Source organism: Lemur catta, chromosome 22 (assembly GCF_020740605.2).
Source record: "Lemur catta isolate mLemCat1 chromosome 22, mLemCat1.pri, whole genome shotgun sequence".
Classification (NCBI taxonomy): domain Eukaryota; kingdom Metazoa; phylum Chordata; class Mammalia; order Primates; family Lemuridae; genus Lemur; species Lemur catta.
Window position 1 is genome coordinate 12924613 of NC_059149.1, and position 13292 is coordinate 12937904.

Consider the following 13292-nt stretch of genomic DNA (forward strand, 5'->3'; position numbering starts at 1 on the left):
TCATGGCCATTGGACTATTTGAAACATAATAGCGTTTTTCTTTTTTCCCTTTCGTGATCAAATGAGATTGGCACATGGGCGTTTTCATTAGTCTGAAGAAGTTTCTTACTGTCACTACAGAATGTAGTAACGGCCAAGGTCCAGGCAGTCAGGCCTTAAAATGTTCTCTCTGATACATGCTTGTGTAAGGAGGGAAAAGGAAGTATCATACTGCTTGGTTGTGTGGCCCCTTCAGCAAGGAATAAAGTGGTCAACAGAATGAGTAGGCGGAAGATGATTCAAGAACAGACAGTGTGACAAAAGCAACAGACAGACAAGATGGTCACGGGGTCCCCTGAACACGTTCCTAAATTAGTACAACTGTCACAATAAGACAAAAGGTGCTGGTCCAACAGACTGAAGCATTAGTCTGCTGATCAACACTCCCAGGTCTCCCCAGAGTAGCATTTTTATTGCAGTATGTCTTTCATGGAAAATGGACAGAACTTTAAATAAATCACAATTACTTATTGCTTAGTATTTTGAATAATAAATTCTTTAGTTTATCAGTACCTCACGGCCTTCAAATGTGCATTCTTCAAATAGTTTCAATTACATATACATTCTTTCTCCTGAACAATAAATTATTCTTAAAAAAAAAAAAAAAGAAAAAGGAAAAGATACATAATTTTAAAGCAAAGGAAAACAAAAATCCATATATTTTTGACATTTATCTTAAACTTATATGAAAACAACTCTCTCTATATGTTAGATGCTTAAATATAAATAATAAAGGACATTATGTTATTTACAATGTTACACAGTAAGTTGAGAGAGTAAAAACTGACATTAACTCATAAAGACAGTAAATGATTTAAGAAAACATCCAAGTAATGTACAATATGTATTTACAAAAGAATATATAATAGAACTTGTGATATGTGGCCATTTCCTTTTGTCTGCATTTCTCTGCCTTGTTTCATCGTCTTTGAGGATAGAAATCTCCATGGCTGGAGGAATATAGCCAACACTAAAAGATAAGACCAGGCCTTCCTTATTTTAACCAATGTGAGCCATGCATTCTTCAACCCCAGGCCAAAAGAAAAAAAAAAAACAGGAATAGTTATTGAGCAAGTTACCCTGGATAAACTCGACCTACATCAAGATAGTCACACTGAAACAAGAAAGAGATAGCATGTTGCTATTTGGAACACATTCACCTACACAGAGGGCCATTTTGTAGAAGGCAGAAGGTTGCCCAGGCAAACTTGGGGTGGAGGATGGGGGGAGTCATACCAGGTAAGAGGGACAGAAAAGGAATCTTAAGTGCAAACAAAGGAGTTTTGCATATATTTTGCATATGCTCCACTGCATACTCCGCAGTGGGATATGATTGCAGACCCAGGAAATAAAGTTGCTGTCAAACTCCTGGGCAATTTCTACTACCTTAAAACCCAAGATGGCTTTCCACATACTGGGAATATAGGTTCACGCTCCTTTGGATTATCACTGCACTGCCTGAACTTGGAAACTGGGATGGTTGAGAGTGACGTGGCAATAAAGCATCATAAAGATGTCCCTGTCGACATAAAAGAAGTGGCCATCACAGGTGGCCCTGAGCAGTCAGCTGGCCTTTCTTATCAAGAGGAGTTCCTGTTCTATGGATGGAAAGGCTATCCCAGCTAATATGCTACTTCTACCAGTGACCAGGATCAAGTATGAAATAAAATTGCCTCTTGTCCTACATTTTTACGTGAATTTGCAACTTGAAAATTTACAGAAATTCTCACAGTGAGGAAAATGTTGCTCGTTGTTCTCAACAGAAGATTCTGTTCACTGTGGAAATTTTCCAGAATGGGACATTTGAATACCCCAATGCTCAAAGAATTCAGAACAGAATTTCTAGGGTTTTTAGTTCATGGTAGCAGTTTCTTTATTGAAATAGCTAAGACTGTGTCAAGGCCTTCAAGGGCAATGTTGAAATGGTTTTGAGAACCTCTTTGGGCTGCCTTCTCATCCATGCTGTGAGCTTACTCATTTCTGCAGAACTAGGAAGTCAGTACAACCTGACAGGGGCTCCTCAGTGTAGGTTAAAATGCAAAGGAGGATACCCTTGAACACAGAGAAGGTGGCATGTGAACAATTATGGACAACTTGGGATACCAAATGCTATGGGTAACGTCAAGGACCTGCAGACAGGCAGCTCTGTGGACTGCAGAAGCATGTGGGGACATAACAGCATGACTAATGCCAAGCCTGCATTTTTCCACGAAGACCCACTTGCGTGTCATTTCTTCCCTTTTATTTTTAACATAAAGATTTGGTGAAGAAATACATTCAGTTTACCCCCAAACAAGAAGTAATCCCTCTCATTGACATCATGAACCCCTTGCTAACCTGTTTCCCATTCTGTCCCATGGCTCCTAGAAGGCCACTTGGAACTTAAGTAAAGCTCTAGCCCTGATTGGACAGATAACAGGCAGGGCAGGAAATGGGTTCCATGTTTTGAAAAAAATTCTCTTATTTTCCTGAATTAGCAGTTATGTCAAATGTTAATACCTATAAGCCTTCCTTGGATTGGCAATCACAAGAGAACATGCAACGTTTAGACCAATCTTAGTCTTGCTTTGTGACAGTAAAGCAAAAGTGAAGAGAAGGGGAAAAATGAGGGATTCAGGCTGGAAATGGAGAGGTCAGGACACGTGGGGGTCACTTCTGCAAGTAAAGGTGCAATCTTTCCAACACACTTGACATTTCCTGATGAATCATTACCTGTGGAAAGTTCTTACTAATCACAAATCACATGCACATTGACCATTCCTGACGAAAATGTTCATGCATAGTTATGACCTAATCAAGGCAACATGGAAAAACAAGAGAAAAATCACGGGGAAGAGAAGGAGTGGTCAAAAAAAACTTCAAAATTTCAACTGAGTCACCAAGCTGTTCTTCACCTATACAGTTATTCCTTCTATGCACCCTACAATGGAAATATTTGCCTACGATGGCAAGTCACCACTATGTACAGCAGGCACATTTTATGCTAGAAGTATTTCAGACAAATTGCGGAGTGTGCTGTCTGGGCTGGTCTTTTTGTGCCATAACATGCCTCTTCTTGAGCTGAGAAGACACAACCAATCATGAGTTCCAAAAATCAGTGAAAAATACAAGTCAGAAACGATTGCACCTTTATCAGCTGTGGTTTGATCTTCAGCTAGGTGAGCTGCTGGATCATTCCCCCAGAGAGAAAGAGAAATTCAGTCCTCTTGGAAGGTGTTAGATTTACTCTGATCGCAAGCCAGAACCCATTTTCTAAGCTATCCCTAAAACCGTTGCTTTTTTTTTTTTTTTTTTTGTCAAGAAAATAAATTCAAAGAAAGTAAATGGTAGCTCCTTTTAGGAAGAGCAAGCTGTCTTCTGATGAATAATATATATTTTTTTTGTAAAAATCACAGTATTACTTTCTTCCTAATATTTAACATTACTTAATGCAGTTTCCTGCTGTATTTAATAGTAGCATGCTGTTGGATCTACTATTATCTCAGAGCCCAATGAAGCAAACCTTTGGCTGGCAGAGTAGACACAACTCATTTCGTATTCTGAAAGCAAAGAAAACTCTGTACAGAAGAGGAGTATTTGGATGGATGTGCTGTTACAAGACATACCGATCAGGTGCTACTACAAGCAATCAGAGGGACAGTGGCGAGTCTTGCAAATCATACATCCAGTCAACATCAGAATGCAATGCACGAGAAGCCAGCAGAAACGGAATATATGGGAGGTTTTGCCGAAATACTGTGAAAAAGCAATCACTTTTAACTGTACAAAACTTGCTCTCGACATAACAGAACATAAAGGCACCATTGATATCTTTCTCGTTTTGAAATACTGTAAAAAATTGCTACATATGGCACATAACACATTTTTACATACATATATTTAATTTATAAAAGTTTTTTTTTCCTGTTTTCTATTTGCAGAACTGCTAAAATAAAATAAATTGTTTAATTTAAGGTGGAATACTTTATTATATAAAATAAAGTTTTACAGGTGAAATCTATGTGTTTTATTTAGGTTTTATACAGCAATAGGGTCTTGGTTAGCGATTACACTAGACAGCCTGGCCTGTAATTCTTCCTGTGTTGAGAAGCGGCCCGCTGGGTTAGTCCTGCCCTCAGCCAGCCAGAAGGCAGGTGTTGCCTCCAGACTGGCTGCCAGGGGGTTCTGTATGCCCAGGAAGGGTGTATCTTCCCCTACTCTTTCGTCTTCTGTTTCGCTCTCTGAGTTACTGCTCTGGGAGCTTGTGTTGCCGTCCATTTCCAACTTGTTGGCAATGTGGCCATTGGGCTTGGTTCTTTTGGCCCGCCGGCTGTTGGCGAGTTTCTTAACAGGCTCTTGAGCTGGTTCATACTCCTGGGTGGTTTCATACTCCTCATCCTCCACTATCCGCAAGGGGCTGGGAGGAAGGCTGTTGCTCTCGTGCGCGGGGTTGTGGTGGAAGGAGCCGAACTGCGGGGGGTGGTGGTCATACTTCTTCTCCCGCAGCCTGGGGGGCGTCACCAGCAGCAGAGGTCTCTCTTCTTCCACGAAGGGGCTGACTGCCATGGAGGGCAAGGGCACCGTCATGCTGGACACGGGCGGAGGCATTTCCAAAGGGGGCGATTTGGGGGAGCTTGGCGTGTGGAACTCTACAGGTGACATACGCGCCGGGGTGGTCATGGCTGACACATACCTGTGTGAGCACAGAATACCCCGCGTAAGTGTGGTGGCATCAGAGGGCACAGAGCAGGGAGGGCGGGGGTGGGGGACGGAGTTCACCATATTATATAATCAGAAAACAGAATTTCTACTCATTGACTACTTCTCAATCTTTTACACTAAGACTTTGAGCACCCTTGGAATCTAACATTAGAAAGCCAAGAGTTTCCTCCCGGGAATACATGCAAAGAGCAGCTACATTGCCTAGCTCATCAGAGCTCTGGGGATTTTCAATCTCACAATTTTAAATAAAAGCACATGAGCCGAGATAGGAGGGTATTAGGTCCTGGAAACCTCTCAAGCTTATAAGGACCAAGGCTCAGGGATTCGGAATGGAAAGAAGTATTACTTAAATACTATACCTTCCTAAAGGCCAAGGGGTCTTAGAGAATGAAGCCCAAATGGGGAATGGAAGAAGATCTAAGATGAGTTGCTGATAGCTGGATCTGCATGCATTTGGGTCTGTGTGCCTTGTTTCTCCTTAGCCCAGCTATAAGGTTATGTCTTATGAAAAAAAAAGAGCATAGCAACTTAGATTTATTCCTGGTAACAGTGTAATACATTTGTGTGCTTTTCATTTTTTTTTTCCACGAAATGCTACTAGTTAACATTCAGTTTGCAACTATCCATCCCAGCGTCCAAGACAGTCCAAAGTAAGCCTGAGAGAAGCTTATGCTGGCTCCATAGTTACCATGATGGAGGCTACGTCCAATCTTTGGTTTCCCTTTCTTCCAAAACCCACAGCTACATCAGTCTTTAGTTAATCAAGGATTGGCTGGACCTTGTTACTTTCTGTCACGTTCTGTCTGCTAATCCTCAGTGAATCTTGTCATCAGGACACTGAGAACATTGTTTTCATCACATCCTGCTTTCTTCCCTAAAAATAAGAAGGCCTGGCTTTTGGCACTGAGAAAGATGGGGCTTATTCAGAGTCACATTGCTCAGCTCTTGACAAAAATGTTACCAATGTACAGCACTAAGTGACTCTTCTCTTCACATTGGCATTCACAGAGTCTAATTTGACGTGACCTGTGATGACAAAGGACACTATCCTCTGAGCTCCACTAACGGGAACCCTCTGAACTTCCCTGCTTTTCTGAGATTCACAGTGATATGAGCGTGAGACCCAGCTGTCTCTAAAATGGGAAAGCGTCTTCGAAATTGAAATATTTGGGGCTCGAATCTTCAGACTTTTTGCTTTGGGGGGGGTACTTAAATTCAGCTCTCTGAGAAACGCTAAGTCAAATTCAACCAACATGTAAAAGTGATTTATCTCTTCTATGATCTTGAAGTTCAAGTATATTGTGTATAATACCCAGGACAGGTAAGGATGTCTACCCCAGCAGGCAAATGTCAAACTTCCAGGATAAATATCACATGTAGTGATGACGAAGAAAGATTTCATCCCCAGCCTCCTTTCACATTTCAAAAAAGACTGAATTAGGATGGCCAGACTTCCTTAATACATACAGATATAATTATATGAATTCAAGACTAATGACATTCATCAGAAGTCAAGCAGGTGGGAGGGGGAAGAGGGGATGGATAGATAAATTCACACCGAATGGGTACAATGCACACTATCTGGGGGATGGGCACACTTTGATTCCAATGGTACAAAAGCAATTTATGTAATCAAAATGCTTGTACCCCATAATATTCTAAAATAAAAAAACATATATATAATAAATAGGCAAAATATTTAAAAGAAAAAAAGATGAATATTTTAAACCAGTTTGGGACCCTGCCAACATTTTCACAGATGGGTTGCAGGGAAATCTCTAATTCCATAAATGCCATAAAGCTCTCAAATACCATTTTTGGGGACAGGCCCTTGAAGAAGTGGACATCAGCCTCTATAGGACCTGCAAGCCCAGAATGGGTCATCTTTTGTTGTCAGTATTTCCTGGTCCGTGAAGGGAAAGAGTCTATCCAAATCATCTCCACTGGTGTGACTGCCAAGAACTGTGGGTTTGACATTATGTAAACCTTGACAGATGATAATAAAATAAAATAAAATAAAACCCAGTGGAATTGAAAACCAATGGGGACCAGCTTACTGATGGACTACAAATACCAGTTGGGAATATCTTTCTTCCGGCTTAGGTGAAAATGGATAAAGAGAATCTATGACTTCAATATTCCTACTGAATATCGCTTGCAGTTTACTTTCCTCCACACTTGATTCTCCCTTTGCTGTAACCCTCTCCCCCCAACCCAATCCCGTCTCCCCAGAAGAAAGCAAAACATTCTGGAATAAAGTGCCCTGTCAAAGGCAATCTCTGCTTCGAAAACCACCTGTGAAGACTGCCAGGTGCAGTGTACAAGAGATTTATTTATTCATCCCTTCTTGGAGTTTCATAAAAGGGGGTAATCTAAGGTGGAACGTAAGCAGTTGTTCCCTACGACAGTCAGCAGTGACATAGCCCTTGATGTGGTTTAACGGCAGCTGGAAGGTAAGACGGAGTTAGCACGTGAGGACACGAGGCCCGCTCGCCCACCGTGGCGGAGCTGGGAGAACTGGCAGGCTGGGATTACAGGAGGGTCCTTAGCAAGCACTGATGCCATCTCTCTACGGTTACGACCGGGGACACCGAGCCCCCGAGTGGGCCTGAGCCTACAGCCAGAAGTGGAAACTCCATCTGCTGCACCTTCTGCAGCAAATCATGGCAGCTCTTTAAGAGTCTGTTGCCTGCCAGCCACTGGGACGACGAGAGGAGCTCAGAAGAATTGAGTTCAGTCAAACCAAAAGACGGTTGCATCAACTAGGGGCACTCCTAGCACGGTAACTGCCGTCCCTGTGAGTCCCTTAGAGCAGACTTCCCGAGGCGACACTGCAGGTGCTCACGGGTGTCCTCTTACTGGGGTTCTCCTCTGCAGTGGCTTTGCACTCCGGTTTTACCTTTCACTGTGAGGAGAGTCTCGGTAGGAGTCAGGGGTTTCTCTGGCATGCCTGAGGAAGCTGCTACGCTCCCGAGGGCCTCCCACGCCATTGAGACGTCCTCTTGGGCCCCCCGTGGGGCTGCTGTGCCTACTGTTTTCTACTGATGACATCACGATTACAGAGTGGCTTTCCGAAAGGATGCTTTCAGTGTGTCCGTTGCTCCAGCTAGGGCAGAAATGTGAAAGGCAATGATATATACATATATATTTTTTCAAATTAGTTGCAAAAATGGAAATGAGAGGAGGTGATGCTGACAAACATTTCAAATGATCGATGCATCAGCAGCTCACGACAACATGACTTCTCTCGGAATACAATTGCTACAAAGACATTTGCTATAGAGAAAGAGTCTTCATTCAGATTGGCTTTGTAAGGATACAATCCATTCATCTGTTCATGCACTCAATAAATATTCATCAAATGCCACTCTGTACTAAGGATTCTTATGGTCTATTTTAGAGTGGCTTAGGTTAAAGAGACACTTTGTAGTATGAGCTACATTTGGAAGTCCAGTGTTGCTCTTGGTAGAGTACGCTCAGAGAAATACCGCCAGGATGTTTGAAAACTTAGGGTTCGGCTATTTAACCAATTCTCACGTGCATTTCCCAGGGCAATCCATTATTGCAAGAAGTCAACTTCTAAGCATTGTAAAGAAAAAGAACCGAAGACAGACTTTCCCCAGTGTAGCAAGATAATCTCTAGAATGGGGAACAGCATTCCAATGGGGTATTATTAATCTCATTTTTGGCAATGGAAAAACTGAGGCTCAAATTTATACAACAATTAAAGGCAGAGCCAGTGGATGTTCCACGTGTTGATGCCCAAAGACTCTACATTTCACAGTCACATTAAGTATTTCCCGTTTCTTTCTTAGGCAGCGATAGCAAAAGGCAACGTGCAAAAATTCATTCTTAAGAGAAGTGTCGTGAAATATTTTCATTCTCGTACCTGTGACTAGGAGTCTGGGTGACAGTCGTGGAGTGATGAGCTGTCGAGGTGTAGTGACTGGTGGAAAAAGATGTCTCTGCTTCTCTCTCAACAATTTGCTCGCTAGAGATGACGTTTTTAGATACATATTGCTGGATAAAGAAAGAGACACAACTTGGAGATTCATGTAGATCAAAACACTGACATTGTCACACGCACACAAACATCTATTCTTACACATGTGCTTTGTAATAAATTCCATTTCTCCAGTGGCTGGATGGAAAATCCTATCCTGGCTACTCTGGCGTTTAGAGTGGGTGAATGGAGTTAATAAAATACTCTCCGATGTATACGCAATGTAGGTCCTACAATCCCAAATACATTTTATTAGCAAAAGACCTATTTCTTCTATTTCTTTTCCAATGATAACATAACTAGAATTCAACACAAATATCTGTGCTGTACTTCTTGGGAAGTACAGCTAGCTTGATTTGAAGAAACGATATATAGTGATCTATTTCCTATTCTGGGCACCATTTCACTCTTTCTTCTTGGGAGGCAAAGTATCCTTAGTGAATCTAATGAAAATAATATTTAACAATCATGGAACATTCAATAAATGCCACTGGGCTGTTTTGAGTAGATTATCTTATTTAATGCTCACAAGGGGTCTTTAAAGTATTATTTTGATGGCTGTTTTCATAATGAAGAAATAAGGTTGAGAAAGGTTAAAGCCCAGAGTCATACGCAATTTGAGGCATAACTGTAATCCAGGGGGCCATTCTGCCTTTTATATATTGTAACATACACAGTGACAGATTACAGATATGTTTGTCATGAATATATTTATCAACTGTACGGACATTCTGACGAACACTGTTAGGGGAAAGAAAGCAATTAAGTATGTGAACCTATTAGCCTCTTTTCCAACAGTCTCCTGAAGGTCTTTGCTACAAGACTTGCTGGTAGTTGAGTAACCATCAATTCCAGACTATGATATATCTGCTCCACTCAAAATATACCTCCTCTTTTTATAGGATAGAAAATGACACTGTAATATATTCTTCAAGCTTCGTGTATTCAAAAAAAAAAAAACATACAACAGAGGAAAATGAAGAAAGCAAGAAGGATTATTCTAGAATAGAAAAAGCAATACTCCAAAAGCCAGGAGATCTCAGTCCAGCTCTGGCTCTTATCTGAAAAAAAAAAAAAGAAAAGAAAAACAGAGAGGTTTGGAAGATATCTTAAAACTCTTCAGAATCTAATATCCTTTGATCTAGTTGTACGTAAACACTGGGTGCTCAGTGCTTGGTAAAGTATAAACAAAATATTTGAACGATTACAGATATGTTTCATCTGGGGGGCGTGACATCACGTAGGAAGAGCCAGGCAGTGGGCAAGTATCACGTTCTTCTAGTTTTGCTACTGAGAAGCGTGTGTGATAAGCCACTTGAACTTTTCATAACCTAATTTCTTCCTTTGGAAATCAGAATCTGTAAATCACCAGGCACTATGAAGTGCCCCTAATAAAAATAACTCTAAAGCTGTCTGCCTGGTTATCTGTACTCATCAGTTATAGACTAGAGTAGCTTTTATTTCCACATTATTAAAAAAAAACTTCTTTCTGATTCTTGTATTCTTAATTTTATTATGAATCAAGAATGCCAGTTATGGCCTCCTTGCAGAACAAACTCAACACTATTATTCCAACCCCTTAATGAACACTTTATAAGAGGAAATGTGCTGTTTTACAGTAACCAACTCCACTTTAAAAAAGTGTTCCCATTATTTTCTCCTGGCAAAAACTTGGATTCCTGGAAGCCATGGTGATTAATGGCAGCAGCTAAAAGCCTAAGAGCTTTAGAAAATAAACTTCAAGGCGCCCGAGTAGAGGAAAGACGGAAAGATGCTCAGTTTTTTCCTCTGGCCAGAATCAACATACATTCACCAGCTGCACGTTCTCGGGAGGTGGATTGGGATGGTGAGGCCCGTTTGCTATGTTCACCATGTTGTTCCGTTCAGACCGAAGACTCTGCCGAAGCCGGTCATGAAGCTTTTTCCGTTGTTTCCTGGATGTTAAAAAGGGAGTATTTATTTTTTTCTGTTATTTGCATTCTTTAGTACAGCCAAATCTTTATTCTAGCAACACCTATGAGTCACTCAAGGCAGTGGACTGGTGATAAGGAAGAGGGAAGGGAGTGTGTCCACTGCATCCCAGAATAAGTGAGATCACACATCCATGGCAAATAGATTTAAAAGGCTGTATGGGATTCTTACAGAAATGTAGCTGTCTGAGAGACAAGGAAGGAAAACAAAGGAGAAAATGAGTAAGCTGATATTTGGCTAAAATCTCAACTTTCCTAATCAATCTATCTTTGCCTAAGTCTTACAGATGGTCAATTATTTCAGAGAACAATTTGTTCTGTAGAATCGATAAGGCTGACTGCATTTATAGTTGGTCCTGTGGGTCTCAAGAAAATGAACTGAGTTTTGAATGTGTAGGTTATCCGCAGTGTGTGTGCATAGCACATACACACGAGTGAGAACATGGACATACTTTGCCAGTAGATTTTGGCACAATTGTAACATGATCCTACTCTTGTAATGCTTTTTGTAGAATTAGGTAATGAATATTGAGATTGAATCTAATAAGACCCATGAGGTCCATTCCGTGGAGGCCATCTCTATCACCTACTCAATTCTGGCAACACGCTGAATCATGGGGTATTGAGAAAACACAACCCATGCCCTTGATTTGGTGGCATGAAGAAAGCATATTATTTTTCTTCCCCCATGCAACGTCCAGATGATGGTAATATTCCCATGGATGTTTTGGCAAGTGTGTATTACTAAGCAATTTTTTTTTTTTTTAAATAACCCTGTTCATTTAACATCATTTCAGACTTGAAGTGGTAGTGATATGTTCAAGAGAAAAGGGAAGGGAATTCACGTGATACAGTAATTGTATTTGTTAATGGGGACCAAGCTTAAGGGCCAAACGTAGTGAACACAAATCTATTTTAATGTTTTCTCTTTTATTCTTTCAAAGCAAGTTTTGTTTGATTTTTCTCCCATGAGATGCTTTTTGTGCAGCTCACACTTTGAGAGCCTTCGTACTAGCAACCTAATTAGACAGAAATGGCAACAATTACTGTAACATTCAGAAAACTGCATTTCAAGTATTACCGAGTGTTGATCTTATATCTCCTAAGTTTCGGTGTAAATTGGACTTGTCCACAACAGTGATGGTAAGTGGACCTTCAGCACCCACCCTCCTCCTCTTGGCGCATGGTACCCGTGTGCACACGCACACACGTGGGCTATTCCGGGCTTCCATACACGTCTGTCTCGCCAACCCTTTATCCACTCATGGGGCTGTGATCACTTATCACGAATCTTCTGAACACTTTCACACGTACAGGCAAAGCTTTCTAATGTATCTGATTAGGAAAGGTCCTCACAAAAAGCATCATTCAGGACAAAACTCTCTCCCCAACCCCCTGCTCTTCCCCCCGCAAGACTCCCCAAGATTCCACAGAGCCCTGGCTGTCTAAGCCGTCTCTGCACTAGCAAGACAGAAAGGCGCGGAGAAGGGCGGTTTACTTGGTTTTGCAGTAGGCCACCACACACATGATGCCAACCACAAGGAGCGCGATGCAGATGCCGGTGATGGTGAGCACTCTCTTCTGGTAGAGCTCCTCCGCTTCTGGAAAGGGAGGACAGCAGATGTCACCAAAGGTCACTTACACTTGCCAGCACTTACTACGACTGAACAGTTGGCATGCTGCACGACATTGTCCATGTTCACAAGAAAAATACAGACATGATAATTCTTTACATTTACGGACATATCTAAGGTACAACATGCTCTGCACTATGTTTTTGAGCATAAAAAAGCCAGCTGGGGCCATTTACCGTAAAAATACTATGCTCTAAAATTACTCTTCTTATAAGTTAAATATGTGATATTAAACTGGCAAATCATGAACATTAATTATAAAATATCTCTTTGGTTAAAACTCTGTACTTTTAATTTTTAAAAAATATCTTTCAAAAAAAAATAAAAATCTCTTGCAAAGACAACAGGAATCAACACCCATAAAAGGAGCTGGGATTGGCATCACTGGGACCCCCCCCCCCTTCCTCCTTCCTCCCTCTCTACCCCCTGCCCCCAGCCTCCTTGTATTTCCCAGCTATTTTATCTCATCACTTTATATCCAGTGGTCTTTACAAAGAGTCATTTCTAACTTAAAAAATATCACATTCAAAGACATTTGCAAACATGAACTTGGCTTGTAGTTAGCAAGTAAATGGAGTCCTGCTCTCTAGGATTTAACAGTAATGTATGAACATAAGAAGCAAAACAATATAAAGTAGCAGGGCACTGTATCAAAGAAAACCCAATATGGTGGGTAAGATAGTCTGGGGCCCAAATGAAGATTGGTCCTTTGGAAGACAATTCTAATGACTTCACCAATTGTACTTAGAGAACAAATTTATTTGTATAAAGAAGTCACTAGCACAAATGATCTATGTGATTTGGAACGGTCTGCACATGCCTACATTGGCCAACTTGGCAGATTAGCTAATGTAGGTTAGGCTGAGGAAGTGTGACGCTTAGAACTTTGAACTAAAGGTACGACTGGCCCCCAAATGCAATCATGCTGTAATTCACGGAATTTTT

At 41.2% G+C, this 13292-nt stretch overlaps 1 protein-coding gene across 6 annotated transcripts in view; it reads right to left on the reverse strand.

Moving 5' to 3' along the window:
- Positions 1 to 430: 430 nt before the first annotated feature.
- Positions 431 to 13292, reverse strand: part of NRG1 (neuregulin 1) — a 976611-nt gene continuing 963749 nt past the window's right edge. For 4 of the 6 annotated variants that reach the window (XM_045535443.1, XM_045535444.1, XM_045535445.1 and 1 more), the window contains 5 exons: positions 12212 to 12314; positions 10551 to 10677; positions 8630 to 8760; positions 7640 to 7846; positions 431 to 4711 (listed from right to left, as the gene is read on the reverse strand). In XM_045535443.1, coding sequence (XP_045391399.1) covers positions 4057 to 4711; positions 7640 to 7846; positions 8630 to 8760; positions 10551 to 10677; positions 12212 to 12314 — 1223 coding nt within the window. In that variant the 3' untranslated portion in view covers positions 431 to 4056. Of the gene's footprint in view, positions 5242 to 7639; positions 7847 to 8629; positions 8761 to 10550; positions 10678 to 12211; positions 12315 to 13292 lie in introns of all 6 variants that reach the window. The other 2 variants (XM_045535447.1, XM_045535446.1) reach the window with 1 other exon arrangement.